Source organism: Chelonia mydas, chromosome 10 (assembly GCF_015237465.2).
Source record: "Chelonia mydas isolate rCheMyd1 chromosome 10, rCheMyd1.pri.v2, whole genome shotgun sequence".
NCBI lineage: Eukaryota > Metazoa > Chordata > Testudines > Cheloniidae > Chelonia > Chelonia mydas.
In genome coordinates this window covers 31,918,925-31,933,920 of record NC_051250.2, presented here as the reverse complement: position 1 = coordinate 31,933,920, position 14,996 = coordinate 31,918,925, and the positions used below count along the sequence as shown (strand labels likewise).

The following is a 14,996-nucleotide window of genomic DNA, read 5'->3' as shown; positions in this document are numbered from 1 at the left end:
TCTCCTCATATGGGACCAATTCCAAACCCCTAATCATTTTAGTTGCCCTTTTCTGAACCTTTTCTAATGCCAGTATATCTTTTTTGAGATGCGGGACCAGATGCTGGTCCCTCAGTATTCAAGATGTGGGCTTACCATGGATTTATAGAAGGGCAATAAGAGATTCTCCGTCTTATTCTCTATCCCTTTTTTAATGATTCCTAACATCCCGTTTGCCTTTTTGACTGTCGCTGCACACTGAGTGGATGTCTTCAGAGAACTATCCACAATAACTCCAAGATCTTTCTCCTGATTAGTTGTAGCTAAACTAGCCCCCATCATATTGTATGTATAGTTGGGGTTATTTTTTCCAATGTGCATTACTTTACATTTATCCACATTACATTTCATTTGCCATTTTGTTGCCCAATTCCTTAGTTTTGTGAGATCTCTTTGAAGTTCTTCACAGTCTGCTTTGGTCTTAACTATCTTGAGCAGTTTAGTATCATCTGCAAACTTTGCCACCTCACTGTTTACCACTTTCTCCAGGTCATTTATTTATACGTTGAATAGGATTGTTCCCAGGACTGACCCTTGGGGAACACCACTAGTTACCCCTCTCCATTCTGAACATTTACCATTTATTCCTACCCTTTGTTCCCTGTCTTTTAACCAGTTCTCAGTCCATGAAAGGATCTTCCCTCTTCTCCCATGACAACTTAATTTACGTAAGAGCCTTTGGCGAGGGACCTTGTCAAAGGCTTTCTGGAAATCTAAGTACACTATGTCCACTGGATCCCCCTTGTCCACATGTTTTCTGACCCCCTCAAAGAACTCTAATAGATTAGTAAGACATGATCTCCCTTTACAGAAACCATGTTGACTTTTCGCAACAATTTGTTCTTCTATGTGTCTGCAATTTTATTCTTTACTATTGTTTCAACTAATTTGCCAGGTACTGACATTAGACTTACCAGTCTGTAATTGCCAGGATCACCTCTAGAGCCCTTCTTAAATATTGGCGTTACATTAGCTATCTTCCAGTCACTGAGTACAGTACATGATTTAAAGGACAGGTTACAAACCGTAGTTAATAGTTCCATAATTTCACATCCAAGTTCTTTCAGAACTCTTGGGTGAATGCCATCTGGTTACTGTTAAGTTTCTCAATTAATTCCAAAACCACCTCTAGTGTCACTTCAATCTGTGACCATTCCTCAGATTTGTCACCTACAAAAGATGGCTCAGGTTTGGGAATCTCCCTAACCTCCTCAGCCGTGAAGACTGAATCAAAGAATTCATTTAGTTTCTCCGCAATGACTTTATCGTCTTTAAATGCTCCTTTTGTATCTCGATCGTCCACGGGCCCCACTGGTTGTTTAGTAGGCTTCCTACTTCTGATGTACTTAAAAAACATTTTGTTATTACCTTTTGAGTTTTTGGCTAGCTGTTCTTCAAACTCCTTTTTGGCTTTTCTTATTACATTTTTACATTTAATTTGGTAGTGTATGTTTCTCTTTGTACTGAGCGCCATTCACAGGATAGCACTGCCCCTACTCTGCCCGTGCTGCTGGGACGCCACCCCCTCCAGAACCACTCGGGCCCAACACCAGCCTAGGCTGAGACAGCGTGGTCCTGACACTCAGATCTCAATTATGGCTGCAAAGAAAGCTAGGGCTGCAGCATGTGCTGATCATTACTCACTCACTAATACCTGTCTTCTGGCACTATTCCCATCAAATCCATGGCACTCACTGGAGACTGAGCCCTACTCACCGTGAGTAAGGGAATCAGCAGGTGCCCTTAATGCTGGCTGGAGATTTCATGTGTCCTGCATTATAAAATGCACCTGATTGGGGCATTCAGTTCCACAAGCGGATAATGAAGATGAAAAACACTTGGCTGGAGACCTGCCAGAGCCTGATCTTCGCCAACCAAGCAAAACTGTCAATGGAAACCTGCCTGTGTGCGCTCATGCATTCATCCATCCTCTGCGGTGTCTGAGGGTTTGTCTAGACCAGGCGTGGGCAAACTTTTTGGCCCAAGGGCCACAGCTGGGTATGGAAAGTGTATGGTGAGCCATGAATACTCACGAGATTGGGGTGCGGGAAGGGGTGAGGGCTCCGGCTGGGTGTGTGCGCTCTGGGGTGGGGCTGGACATGAGGGGTTTGGGATGCAGGAGGGTGCTCCGGGCTGGGACTGAGGGATTTGGAGGGCAGGAGGAGGATCAGGGCTGGGGCAGGGGGTTGGGGCGGTGGGGAGTGAGAGGTGCAGGCTTCAGGTGGCGCTTACCTCAAGCAGCTCCCAGAAGCAACAGTACGTCCCCCCTCTGGCGCGTACATGGAGGCGCAGCCAGGCGGCTCTGTGCACTGCCCCATGCGCAATGGGCTGGGGCAAGGGGTTGGGGTATAGGAGGGGGTGAGGGCTCCACCTGGGGGTGCGGGCTCCCAGGTGGGGCCAGAAATGTGGGGCTCAGGGTGCAGGAGGAGGCTCCAGGCTGGGGCAGGGGATCGGGGTGCAGGAGGGGGTGAAGGCTCTGGCTCGGGTTGTGGGCTTCGGGGTGGGACAGGGATGAGGGATTTGGCATGCAGGAGGGGGCTGGGGTGCGGGAGGGAGTGTAGGGAGCGGGCTCCAGGAGGAAGTTTTGGTGCGGGAGTGGGCTCAGGGCTAGGGCTGGGGCAGGGGGTTGGGGAGTGGGAGGAGTGCTGGCTCCAGTCGGAAGTTTGGGTGCAGGAGGAGGCTCAGGGCTGGGGTTGTGGTGTGGGAGGAGGTTCAGGGTGTTGGCTCCAGGCGGCACTTACCTTGGGCAGCTCCTGGAAGCAGCTGGCATGTCTGGCTCCTAGGCTCAGGGACTAGGCGGCTCTGCATGCTGCCTTTGCCCTGGCAGCTCCCATTGGTTGTGGTTCCTCGCCAATGGGAGCTGTGGAGCCACTTAGGGTGGGGCAGCACATGGAGCCCCTGTGGTCACTCCTGTGCATAGGGGCCACAGGACAAGCTGGCCACTTCTGGGAGCCGCACAGAGCCAGGGCAGGCAGGGAGCCTGCCTTAGCCCTGCTGCACAGCCGACCGGACTTTTAGCTGCCAGGTCCGCATTGCTGACTGGAACCTCTAGGGTCCCTTTTCGACCGGGCGTTCTGGTCAAAAACCAAATGCCTGACAACCCTAAGGTGTGTTTACCGGGTTGTAGCTAGTCCAGGTGACTCCAGGAGGGGACACTAATGTGCACCATGACTAGCCATGTGACAGTAAGACTTACCTGCCCCTCGTCTGCACGCGGAGTGCGAGTGAGGGCGCTTGGTCAGTGTAAACACACCCCTTTCAGCAGGGAAGCCAGGGAGGCTGGGAGCTGCAGGGGGTGGGGGACTGGGGTCCTAGCCTTGCGTCCTGGCCCCACTGTGACCCATGGCAGGCAATGCGGGAGGGGTTTCTACTAAGGTCATATGCCTGCTCATTACACATTCCTCTAGTTACACCCAGGTCACTCCATCACCACAGGCTGGAGCCAACACCAGGCGAGCTCTCTCGCTGGTTGCCAGCAGCCCGGCCTGCAGGTTTGTGTGTGGCTCTGTGGTGGGTGGGCCAAAGCACGCTCTTCCCCGCAGTGAAGGGTGTAGCCATGTTGACCGAGGAGCAGGGCTGCTGGATCTCAGCTGCCCTCCCCTGCACAGAGGGATGATTTACCTAGTCTGGCAGGAGCTATTGACTTGCTGAGGACTGGGGAGATAGGGGGGGTGTTCCTGGCAGATAAGAGGTTTGCTCAGAAGAAGACAAATGACTTTGTTTGTTGTTCTTCCTAATCGCTGCCCCTTGGTGGGTGGTCCCAGGCATTCCTTCCAGGAGCCCCTACCCCCTCTGCTGTGCTCTGTGCTCCCCGGTTAACCCCAGCAGGGCGTGTGGCAGGAATCACCCACCCCCGGGCTGACCTGCAGGGTGAGGCTGGCCCTGGCACTGACACTCAGGAGTGGAGTGATGCCCATGGCAGTTCCTTATCAGAGGAGGCAAGGCAGAGAGCCCAGAGATAAAGACATGGGGCCTCTCGCAGAGGCCAGTAGGTGTAGGGGGATGGGGACTGTACCCAGGCCAACAGCCAACGTGCTGGGGAACAACCCGGACTGCCTGGCTTGCCCTTTCTAAAGAGAGAGAGGGTCAGGCGTGGTGAACACAACCCAAGAACCCCTGGGCAGAGCGTGTGCCCGCTCTCCTGCAGCCACCTGGCCACCTCACCTCTACCCAACCCCTTGGCTGCCTTCCTGACTCAGACGGTGTCCAGTCCACACTGCTTCCCCCTTCCCATCACAGCCCTCCTTGATCTTCCTCCAACCCCATCTGCACTCCTCCTGGTCCCTCATGCCTCTGCTCCTCCCACTGTCTCTTTATGCCTTCGTTCAGCCTGCCTCTGTGCATGCACCTGGCTCCGGATGCTCTCCACCAGCTGCAGGCCCTTCCCTGGGGCAGTGACCCCTGGGCCTCCCTAGTCTCCCACGTTTCTGACCGTGCGAGGTAGCAAGCTGCAGCGCTCTGCTGACTCTGTTGTATGGTCACAGGAGTCGGCTCTGAGCTGGGGCTGGGCACGTGTCTGGCTTCATGTTTGTAACTAGAGCCGAACCCTGTTTTTCAGCTGAAACTTTTTGGGAGCAAAAAATGCAGAGTGGGTGACACAGAAATGCTTCCCCAATTTGTGAGACAAGGTGTGGGAGGTACTACCTTTTGTTGGACCAACCTCTGGTGGTGAGAGAGAGAAGCTTTTGAGTTCCCCAGGGCTCTCCTCCTGGTCTGGTTCACCAAACTCTTCATTTAGGAAACAAACAAAAGTTGGGGATTTTTTTGTTTGTTTGTTTCAAACAATTTTTTGTTTCCAAATTTCCTTTCCTTTTATTTTCAGAAATGTCAAAGCCCTTCGAACACGGTCAAAAGCAAATGCACCCTTTTGTTCGGCACACAGTGAAAATGTTTCCGACTCAGTCTGACCCGAAACAATTATTTGTCAACTTCTCGAAATTGCCACAGAACTGGAAAATCCTATCTTCGCCAAGCTGTGTTCATAAGGATTCGTGTACCCAGGGAATGGTCTGGAACGGCTGTTGCTCACCACCTCCTGCTCTGGGCGCTTGTCCTCCGCAGTAGATATTGGGCTTTAACTTCACACCGTATCTCCGTTTGAAATAGCTTCCCCCCTAGACAGCCCTTGCAGTACTTCAGAGCTGATGTTAGTACTGCTGCCTACCACCCTACAACCCTTCCAACTGCTACATGGACTCAGACACTAAACTAGAAGTTGGCTGCTATTGATCAGTGCTCAAATGCCCACAAACTAGCCAGCAACTCTGTTGGTAAAGAGCCGGCCCTGCTCTATAGAGAGCCAGTGTCAGGCTGGCAGCTCCCTCTCATCTAACCAATGATAATCCAAGATCCTTTGCCAGCTGAGCCATCCAACAGCGGTCGGATGCAGGGCAGGGGATCTTCAGTGGTTCACCCACAAAATAAGCTCTGCTCAGGTCAAGCCACCAGTGCTAGAGAGCACGCTCCAGAGCTGTTCAGAGTTGATCGTGTGAGCTCAAGAGGGCCGGGGGCTCAGGTGGCTCCTCCTTGACTGGAGAAAATACAAGTCGTATCTTTCAGGCTCACCCACTCATGTCACTAATAGTAGCAGCCACTCCGAGCAGGGTTGTAGTTCTTTGTGCTCTGATGCCAACTCTCCTTCCTTACGTGCTTGGGCAGTGAAGTTAGCAGTGGTGCCATCTGAAGGATCGCCATTGGCATTAAAGGATCATCGCTGAGTTATGACCCATTGATATGAATGGAAAAATTATCCCTCTCACAGCTGTTGTTTCAGGCTCTCTGCAAACTCAGGCAGACACCATGGGGGGCTGGGCCCTGCAGCTGACTCAGCCCTGTACTCAGCAGCTGAAAGTTGGCTGATGGGCCTGGTTTATTAATTCCACCTGGGACATGGAGGGGTAGGATCAGCTACCTGGGGATGAGACAAGGCCAGGGCAGATCTGGATGGAAACTCCAGGGACAACTACACCCAGGCAGTAACCAGCAGCCAGGCCCGAGGCAGGTACTGAAGCTGGGTCTGTGTGCACTGCAAGGCCAGGACATGGAAAGCATTCTGCCTGCTCCCCGTCAACCATTAATGCTCATTTCACACCTTTGACTCCGCCTGATCCCTGCAGGGAATGCTGTGGTTGGAGCCCTGGAGGAGCTCCTGCTGGCTCAGCATGAGACCTCGGGGGCTTCTGGAAGGTGCATGCCACAGGATCAGCTCTCCATCCTTGGACAGGGTCCACCATGCTCCCCACTCCCCGCATGGCTGATGTGCAAGGAGAGGGACCATGGCAATGACCCACTCCCTCTCCCCAGCCTGTCCACGGGCACAAGAGAGAGAAGGTTCTAGCACCTTCCTGTCCCAGCCCCCCTGTGGTGTTTGGTACAGAAGAGCTGACTTCCAGGGCTCAAGGATTGGCCCTGTTCTGAGCAGAGCCAGCCAGGGGCTCAGAGACTTTAGGGTCAGAAGGGACCATCAGGATCATCTCATCTGACCTCCTGCACATCACAGGCCACAGAACCTCATCCAGCTACTCCTGTAATAGATGCCTAACCTCCGGCTGAGTTACTGAACTCCTCAAATCATGGCTTAAAGACTTTAAGTTACAGAGAATCCACCATGTACACTAGTTTAAACCTGCAAGTGCCCTGGGACCCCCGCTGCAGAGGAAGGTGAAACCCCCCCCAGGGTCTCTGCCAGTCCTTTACTGGATGGAGTTTGCTTGTACTTTCAGGACCCAAAGTGCCCAGGAGCAAACTGCAGTTTTCTCACATTTTTTCATCATTGGAAATCGTTTCCAGATAACGTCACTGAATCCCCCTTGGACTGCAGCACGTTGATTCGCAAAGGCACGGCGGTGCCCAACTCCCCCTCAAACCAATGTGGGTCGGCTGCCTAAAGACCTCGGGGCCATCGGCCCTGTAGCAAACAGACAAACAGAGCAATGGCAGGGAGGGGAAATGAGGGACTCGCTTCCCTCGGACAAGGAGAAACAGGCACCGCTTGGGTGACAGGTTTTCTTGGGTTTATTTTTGTTTAATGGATTTAATAAAATTTATAACAAGCTCCATAGGCCAGGAGCAGTGGAAGCTCCCTAAAAGTGTGGGGGGGCCCCCACTGGTGCCCGAACCATAGCCCCTGCACTGCCCCACACCTTCCTGTGAGGCCCCGCCCCGACTTGCTCCTCTCTGCCCCTCCCTCCCCCATTACTTGCCCTTACAGCCGGTAAAAAGTGGGAAGGCATAGTGATGTGATGGGGCCATGGCTCCCTGGGTCCCCCTGGTCCGGCACCCCTGCCTGAGGCATGGCTCTTCCCCTCAGCAACCAACCTGGGTGGAGACCAGCTCCTTCTCCTTAGCCTGTGAATTATCAGGGTACATGCCCCCAGGCCAGGCCCCTAGGGGCCTACACTTTCCCTGGGGTCCTTCCTTCCTGCTCTGCTACACAGAGGGTGACCACAAACATCCTCAATCCACTCAGGCTGCATGGCCTGTCTCCCATCAGCCATGCCCAGACTGGTGGTGGTTTCCCAGCCTGCCTAGGGCTGACGAGAGATCGTCTGACTTTGCTTCCTTTGTGCACAAGGGAAATGCCTAAATCCAGCCCCTAGGAACAGATCAGGGCTTAGCAGGTTCTGAGCTAGTAGAGGTTTCACGTGCCGGGTAATGTGAGCTTCGCCCCAGGCGGGCTCGGGCCAGGAGGCAGTGGAAAGGGGGAGTGTTGTGGAACTGAATCACCCCCCAGGCAGTCAGCATGCATTACTGCGGGGGAGGTCAGAATGGCATTTCCTGGAGGGTGACGAGAGGTGGTACACCCCTGCCTGGATGCAACAGGCCCCATGGCAGAAGGGCGGGTATGGTGCCTTGTGCCTGACCCCCACCATGAACTTCCTGGATGACCCTGAATGGGGCTTGGGCTGCATCCCCATACGGGGGCATCAAAGGAGCAAAACCCTCCTCCCATACCTGTGCCAGTACCCAGCCCTTGGCTCTATATGTCTTCCTGCTCCCCTTCCCCTGGCACAGGTGGGTGGGAGGTGTGGCACCCCCCTGTGCCAACCAGCAGCCAAGCCACGGTTCCTGCTATAAGGGTTAGACCCTTGGAGCAGGGAGTGATGGTTGCTCACAGCAGTCCTTGGGCACTGGGCCTCTGCGCTGCTCCTTGCTATGGGCATAAGGCAGCCCCATTCCTGGCCTGAGGACTCACAGCAGCCGGTGGATAATGACACATGCCCATCTCTGTGCTCTCTGGTGGGGAAGCGCTGTCCAAGCGCTGTGCACCAGGAGGCAGTCACACTCTCCCTGGAGATGAGGCTGCAGCCGGGAGCCCCTTAGGATCCTGCTTTCAGACCCCTCTGTCATCTACAGAGGACTGCGGGCCCCAAAACTGACAGAGAAGTGACCTGCCAGACTAGAGGTTAGTTCCCTATCTGATGCCCTGGGCTGGGGTGTCCTCCCCACACTGGCTGGGAGAGGGCTGAGGCAAGCCAGGTGGGCCTATCAACTAGTTAGGCTGCAAACTGGGGGAATTAAGGGTGGAGAAATCCCTAATTAAGAGGAAGTTCACCTGAGCAGAGGTGGGCTGGGCTAGTATAAACCCAGGAGCCCGGCAGCAGCAAAGGCTGCTGGGAGGAAGTTTGTGGTCACCATTTGCTTAGCAGGGAGGGAACCCAGGGAAAGCATAGGTCTCCCTGACCTTGGGGGTATGTACCCTGAAGAGAGTCAGTGGGAAGTAGTAAGGCTGGGGACTGAACAGACTTTGACCATTTGTTGTACAGTCCCTGGGCTGGGACTTGGAGTCATGGGTTGGCCCAGGTTCCCCTGCCCCACCACTGTGGCAGTGGTGGGGCAGGGAACTGGAGGACTGCTGCGGTCACACTGGGAGTGACAGAGGCTGAAGGACTGTACCCCAGAGGGGGGACACTGAATGACCTGGCCCAAGGACTGAGTCATGAAGAGGCAATAGCAGCTCCTGGAGCGAGAATGACTGGGAGAGAGAGACGGAGGTACGGCATGCAACTGCAGAAAGGGGCATTGGCCTCCTGGAGCTAATCCCCAGAATGGCCAGGAGGCGGCGCCATCCTGCAGTGAGTAGAGCACCCCCATCACATGCTGCCCCCTCACCCCCAATAAAGCTCTTGAATTATCACAAGGCCTTTTGGTTTAGACTAATTCAGCCCATTCTCCCTTTTGCACCTTTTGCCCATCACCATTTGTTGTTATCAGTTCTCGTGACAGTTTGTGAACTTTCCCTCACTTCTTACAGTGGAGCTCACACTTCAGGTACATGGGTAGACCCAGTGATCACAGCAGAGCTACAGACTCAGGGCTCCACTCATCTCTCCCTACACCAGGGCAGCTCCAGTGATGTGAGTGCGCTCACTCCAGGGAGCATCCTGCAGCCTTTCTAGACTTTCTAGACACTCCCGGTTTAACCAGACAAATCCCTGGGCATGGGGGTTTGCCTGCAGCAGGGGGGATGACTGGAAGGGTGGGAGCTGCTCGGGAGAGATTTAAAAGCCCTTCCCCTCCCATTCCGGGAAAGCAGGATCTGGCTGGGCGAGTCTCTTTGGGAGGGAGGCACACACGACCTCCTGGGGCTAACGGCATATGTGACATTCCCCCTCGGTGTGTACTGGGAGAGGCTACTCTCGAAGAGGCCCCGTGGGGGCGTGTTCCCTGGACTGTTTCTTGTAGCTAGAAGGTTTGTCTCATTGCTGAGAACTGCTTACAGTGCCCAGCGGGGGGATTGTGCTGCCAGCCTCAGGAAGCAGGCAAAGGTGGCAGAAGGCTCTCCTCTTCAGTCCCAGCCCCATGTTAGAGTAGCCTAGGACTGCTCGAACTTACAGTGGCCGGAAAGGAGGGGCTGAAAACACAGTTGAGGCTCAGCACTGGGGAGTCCAAGCCACATCTACTTTCTCCAGCTACATCCCCTTTCCCTGCTACACCTGCATAGAGCCACTATAGAGGATGCCCGTGGGCACCCAGCGCCAGAGAGGCTGGCCCTCCCTGGAGTCGAATGGGGAGTGACAGCCCCACCACCACCACGCTGGAGTGTCTGCGTCCTCGTCCCCTCTGTTCACCTGCCCCGCAAGTGAAATGCGGGCAGTTTGGGTGTCCACGGTGAGATCCTCAGGCCTGATTCTCCTCAGCGGTACTGAGAGCCTGCAGGGCCCCCCCGGCCCGGACTGCAAGCACAGCAAGCACTCAGCACCGCTGGAGTACAGTGTGTCCGACAGGGCAGGGACGGTGCTGAGCACCTGCAGCCTCCCCCCGCCCCCTCTCACACACACCGACTGCCAGCCCGGTGAGCGCTCAGCACAGCCGGAGTACAGTGTGTCCGACAGGGCAGGGATGCACTCCCCATCCCACAGGTCCCCACCTGCCTCCAGCACGCAGTGCACCAGGGGCCGGATCCAAGCCTGAAATCAGTGGGGCTAGGACAGGATTTGGCCCAGTATGTGAACTGCCCTTGGGGCCAGCCTCTGTCTCAGCGCCATGGGCCCCTCGTGCGTGGCTGTGATCGGAGGGCATTGCTGATACACATGCGCTGAAAAGAAGCGTTTATTCGCCCTAGCCAGTGCCATCACAATCCAAGGAGAACAAAATCAAACACCAGCATTGCCACAGCCTGGCTCTGGGCTGCTGGGAAATCCCAGGTGACATGTCTCCCAACCCCCACCCTGTCCCATAAAAAGGGAGTGAGCTTTATCATTAACCAGGGTGGCACATGGCGGGGATGCAGCGATCAGATGGCAGCAGGTGCACCCTGGCACTGCCCAGCATCCCTGCAGGACACACAGACGTGGATGGTTTTACAGGATGGGCACAAAGGCTGGTGCTGCAGTTGGGAGGGACCCAGAGCCTGTCAGGTTTAACAGGTGAGAGCAGGCTAAGGCCCATGTTGCATAGGCCAGGCATCGATTTGGGGGCTTGGTTCAGTCAGAACTGCAGGTGGGCATGGTGCCCCCATCCAGAGCCAATCCTCAGCACCTTATGGGCATAGAGCGTCTGTCCAGCACAGGGGCCCCTGGTGGGGCTGGCTGGGGCCCCAGTTCCTCTGCCTCACAGCACACTGAACTGATCGGTTTCCATAGCCGGCCTGGCCAGCTCCCTGCCGGTGCTGGGCAGCTCCTGCTCCTGCCCAGGCTCTGACGTCCAGTTGGCCAGGAGGTCGCTGAAGTCAGGCGGGTTTGTGTTGAGGATGCACGGAGGGCCGGGTGACGGCTCCTTCCAGAAGGACTGTGGCAGCTTCCTCTTGTGCATGGGCATGATGTGGGCATACTTCTTCTCCAGCCGCAGCTTCCTGCCATCAGCCGCCCTCCGCTTGAGGAAGCGGTGCAAGCCGTATTCGAAGAGCTCCGCTAACGGCCCCAGCTTCTGCACCCCATCCTTGTTACAAATGGACCTCCAGACCCGCTGGTCGAGCTGCCCGGGGGGCGCCACAGGGCCCTGGGCATCCTCGTCGTCCAGCTCGCCACTCTGGGCGAGTCGCATCAGGTCTGCGTAGTACAGCTCCCGCCCCAGCCGGCGGGGAGAGAAGCAGTCCTCGTAGATGTTGCAGGAGTCGGGGTCCTCATCCTTGGCCTTCCTCCCAAAGTATCTCTGGATGTCACAGCTGATCAGCTCGGAGAACTTCAGGAGCTGCAGGGTCATTTCTGCATCACTCTGGCTGCAATCAGCTGCGACTTTCTGCCCCTCTGTGCCAGGACTGTGACAGGGAGGGCTGTCCTGCTCTTCCACGTCATAGTCGTCTTCCTCTTCCACCTCCTCCTCATCTGACAGGTCTTGGAAGTCCATGTCCTGGGGTGGGGTGGGGTGGAGGAATGAGTGCTGGAAGGAAGCAGGCAGCCTGAACTCTGGCAGGTTCCTGATCACTCCTGCAGCCATCTTACCGCGCTGCGTATGGACGGGTGCCGCTGGGTTGTGCAGTCACGCTGGAGGATGCAAGGGAAAACGCATGGTTAGGGATGTGTGGATGGGACCCAGTTGAGGACTAAGGCTTATGCAGTGATACTTCTGCTCCCCTCTGTGTGTTAACTCCCCAGTCCAGCCATGCAGGTGCTTTCCTCCTGTGCAACGTCAGCGCTTCCCCGCTGAGCAGGGCCATGGTGCTGAGAGCTGGAGGATCTTGCACTTTGTTCTCCACGTGCCTGGGAGCTGCCTGTCAGTCTGTACCGGTCAGTTACAGTGGGAATGGTTTAAGCAGCTCTGTATTCATGCACCTCCCCCCCCGCCCCCAGTCTTGCTCTGTGCTCCTGCCTTTGCGCACAGCTGGCCAGGTGCGGTGGATGAGGTGTGCTGCGGTATGGGACTAGCGCCTGTTCTCTACAGCTCTGAGGTGGTTGCTTTGCAGTATGGGGTCACCGTGACTCTGTGACTGACACCTGAAGCAGGGCCCCTGCCTGCTGGAAGCAGCTCAGGGGGCAGCAGTGCTGGCATTACCAGATCCCACCGGCTGTTGCCATGTGCGGAGCAGGTCAGATCCAGGATAACAGCTTTATTGCACAACTGGAGATGGGATTTATGCTGCTTAAGCAAACAAACAACCCCCCTAACATCTGCCGGGCCTGAGAAGCACAAGGCCACACAGCCAGCCGGGGGCAGGGAGAGAACCTGGTGTGCAGCTGGGCACATTTTCCAACTGGTAGCTTGGGGCATTCTTTGTCAGCAGGGTCTGGCAGCAGCAGGAGACAATCTCCCTCCCACGACCCAGGCCAGGGATCAGGCCCCGGTTTGGATCTCGGTTGCCCTGTGTCAATGGGGAGTAACTGGAGAGAGCCCAGGGTAACAGATCAGCATCTCCCCAGTGTCTGCTTGCCCTGCCACAATGGTCACCCCCCGCCTCCCATGGGTGTGCTGAGGGGGCAGGGTGGGGAGGGCATTTGGCTCTTGTGCCATTAAGGCCCAGGCCTGTGCTGGCACAGCATGGGCAGGACCAGCCCCAGGAGAGCGCTGGGAGGGAGGCACCGATCGCCCATGTGCAGCAGGAGCGCCTGCTTAGAACCCAGCCTGGGCTGAGACAGAGCACGGCCCGACCCACAGCCAAAGCACTCCAGAGCTGGCCGGCCCGGGGTGCAGGATTCTCAGACCCAGGGGCTGGGTTTGGTCCCTTTGGGGCTCAAGCTGAACCTGCTCTGGCTCCTCCCAGTGCTGATGCCCATTCAGTGGCTTTGCATTGCCTGCCTGAGACAGGGCGTGGCTGGAGTGGCTGCTGAGCTGGCAGAGGAGAAAGGCGCAAGGCTGTGACCCCCCTCCCTTGTCCCCCTCAGTACTGCCTCAGAGAGCAGCACCACGAAGGATCACTCTCCAAGCATCCGAAAGAACATAACAGACCATCCCATCCCTGCTCATGACTGGTTCCCAGCCCTGGGAGGAGACTGCATGGTCTCGTAGGTGTTTGGAATCATTTCTGTAGGGCCTTCCAATTCCAATAGGCACCACTTGGAATCCTTCCTGCCCTGCTGGGACCGGGGCTGCTGATCGGAAGGTGGGTGCATGGCCGGCAGCAGGTGCTGAGGGGGCCCTGATCTGTGGCAGGCATAAGGAACTGAATGCAGCGTGCTCCTCCCTGCCACCGTGCTGGTGACTTCCCCACACAGCTGGGTGCCTCACTCCAGCTAAGCGCTCCCTCCCCAGCAGCTCTCCCAGGGGAGCTAGGGAACCATCTGCCCTACAGACGCTTCCGCCCCCTCGGGCTGTGCCCACTGGCTGGGGCTATATCGCCCCACTTGGGCCTTTATCTCCAGGCTCTACGCTAGCAAACAGCAGCTCTGTCAGGCTGGAAGGTGTGGGCACATAACGGGCATTTGTACCGCAGTGTATACACCCCCGCCGCACCCTGTCTGTGCTACAGCTCGGCTGCCACTGCCCAGGACTAGCAACCTGGCTGGGGAGATACAGCTGGGGACCTACGAGTGCTGACTCAACCACTGGGGCATGGCTGTCTCCTGCTGGGCACCCCCCACCGCGGACGCTGCTTGTGCTGCCCAGCTAGTTCTCCAGGCATGCTGCTGGTGCCAGGGCATGGCCCCCATCTGCTCCTCCCCACTGGCCCAGCCCTCGCTGGCAGCCTGCAGCCCTTGCTGCCCGGCCCCCCAGCCACATGCCTGGGGCAAGGCATTTACCAGTGCCTGACTTCCTTCACCAGTGTAGAGAGCACCCATCTCCAGCTACGTTATAGCTGCACTATCTGGCCCCTTGACCCTCCCACCCCAGGTGCTGGAGCTCAGGGGCTGCCCCTCGCTGCAGCCTGAGCACCGCTGTGGGTAGAACACACACAGCTCAGGGAAGGCACTGGAGTCCCACCCAGGGCAGGCAAGAGGCCGGTAATGCAGGTGGGCAGGGCCCCGCAGCAGGTGGTGTGCGAGTGGGAGCCACCCCCCAGAACACCAGAGAGAACCACCAGTGTTCCCTGCACTCACCCCCCTGAGCAAACTGAGCAGGAAGGGCTGGCAGCATCCCACTCAGCAGCAGGGCAAGACTTGTGTGCCACCGCCCCTTGTCTAAGCTCGCAGACTGTGGGCTGGGGAGTTCCACGGGGCCTGAGGCTGGTCCGGCCCCAGTAGCTGCTGCGTGTTCTGCTGCGTGCCCTCCACACCTAGATTCGGCATAGCTGCAGATCCCCATCCCCTGCAGGCTGGAATGCAGAGACAGCTGCAGAACTGGGCTCCCTGCACCCAGCGCAAGCTTCCTGCAGCCTGTCCCCTGCAGAGCAGCCCCCGTTGGCTCGCCACCTTCAGGGTACTCCATGCCCATGCAGGGTGGGGGGCCATTCCCACCATTAGGCAAAGACGCTAACAACCCTTTGCCCTTCCTGAGAGGATCTCACGTCGTTTGGGAAACAGTCCCAGCACCTTAGCAGTGCCCTGGGAGACAGGCAACATTGCTACGTCCCAGGAGGAGAAACTGAGGACAAATCACTTGCCCTGTGCCTAGGCAGAGCCAGAAACAGAACCCAGGAGTCCTGG

General features: G+C 56.6%; 1 protein-coding gene across 1 annotated transcript; it reads right to left on the bottom strand.

Annotated features, from left to right (window-relative positions):
• Window positions 1–10,594: 10,594 nt before the first annotated feature.
• Window positions 10,595–11,916, bottom strand: PERCC1 (proline and glutamate rich with coiled coil 1). Its single transcript, XM_027828841.3, has one exon. The coding sequence runs from the start codon at window positions 11,914–11,916 to the stop codon at window positions 11,092–11,094; it is 825 nt and encodes a 274-aa protein (XP_027684642.2). The 3' UTR covers window positions 10,595–11,091.
• Window positions 11,917–14,996: the final 3,080 nt, after the last annotated feature.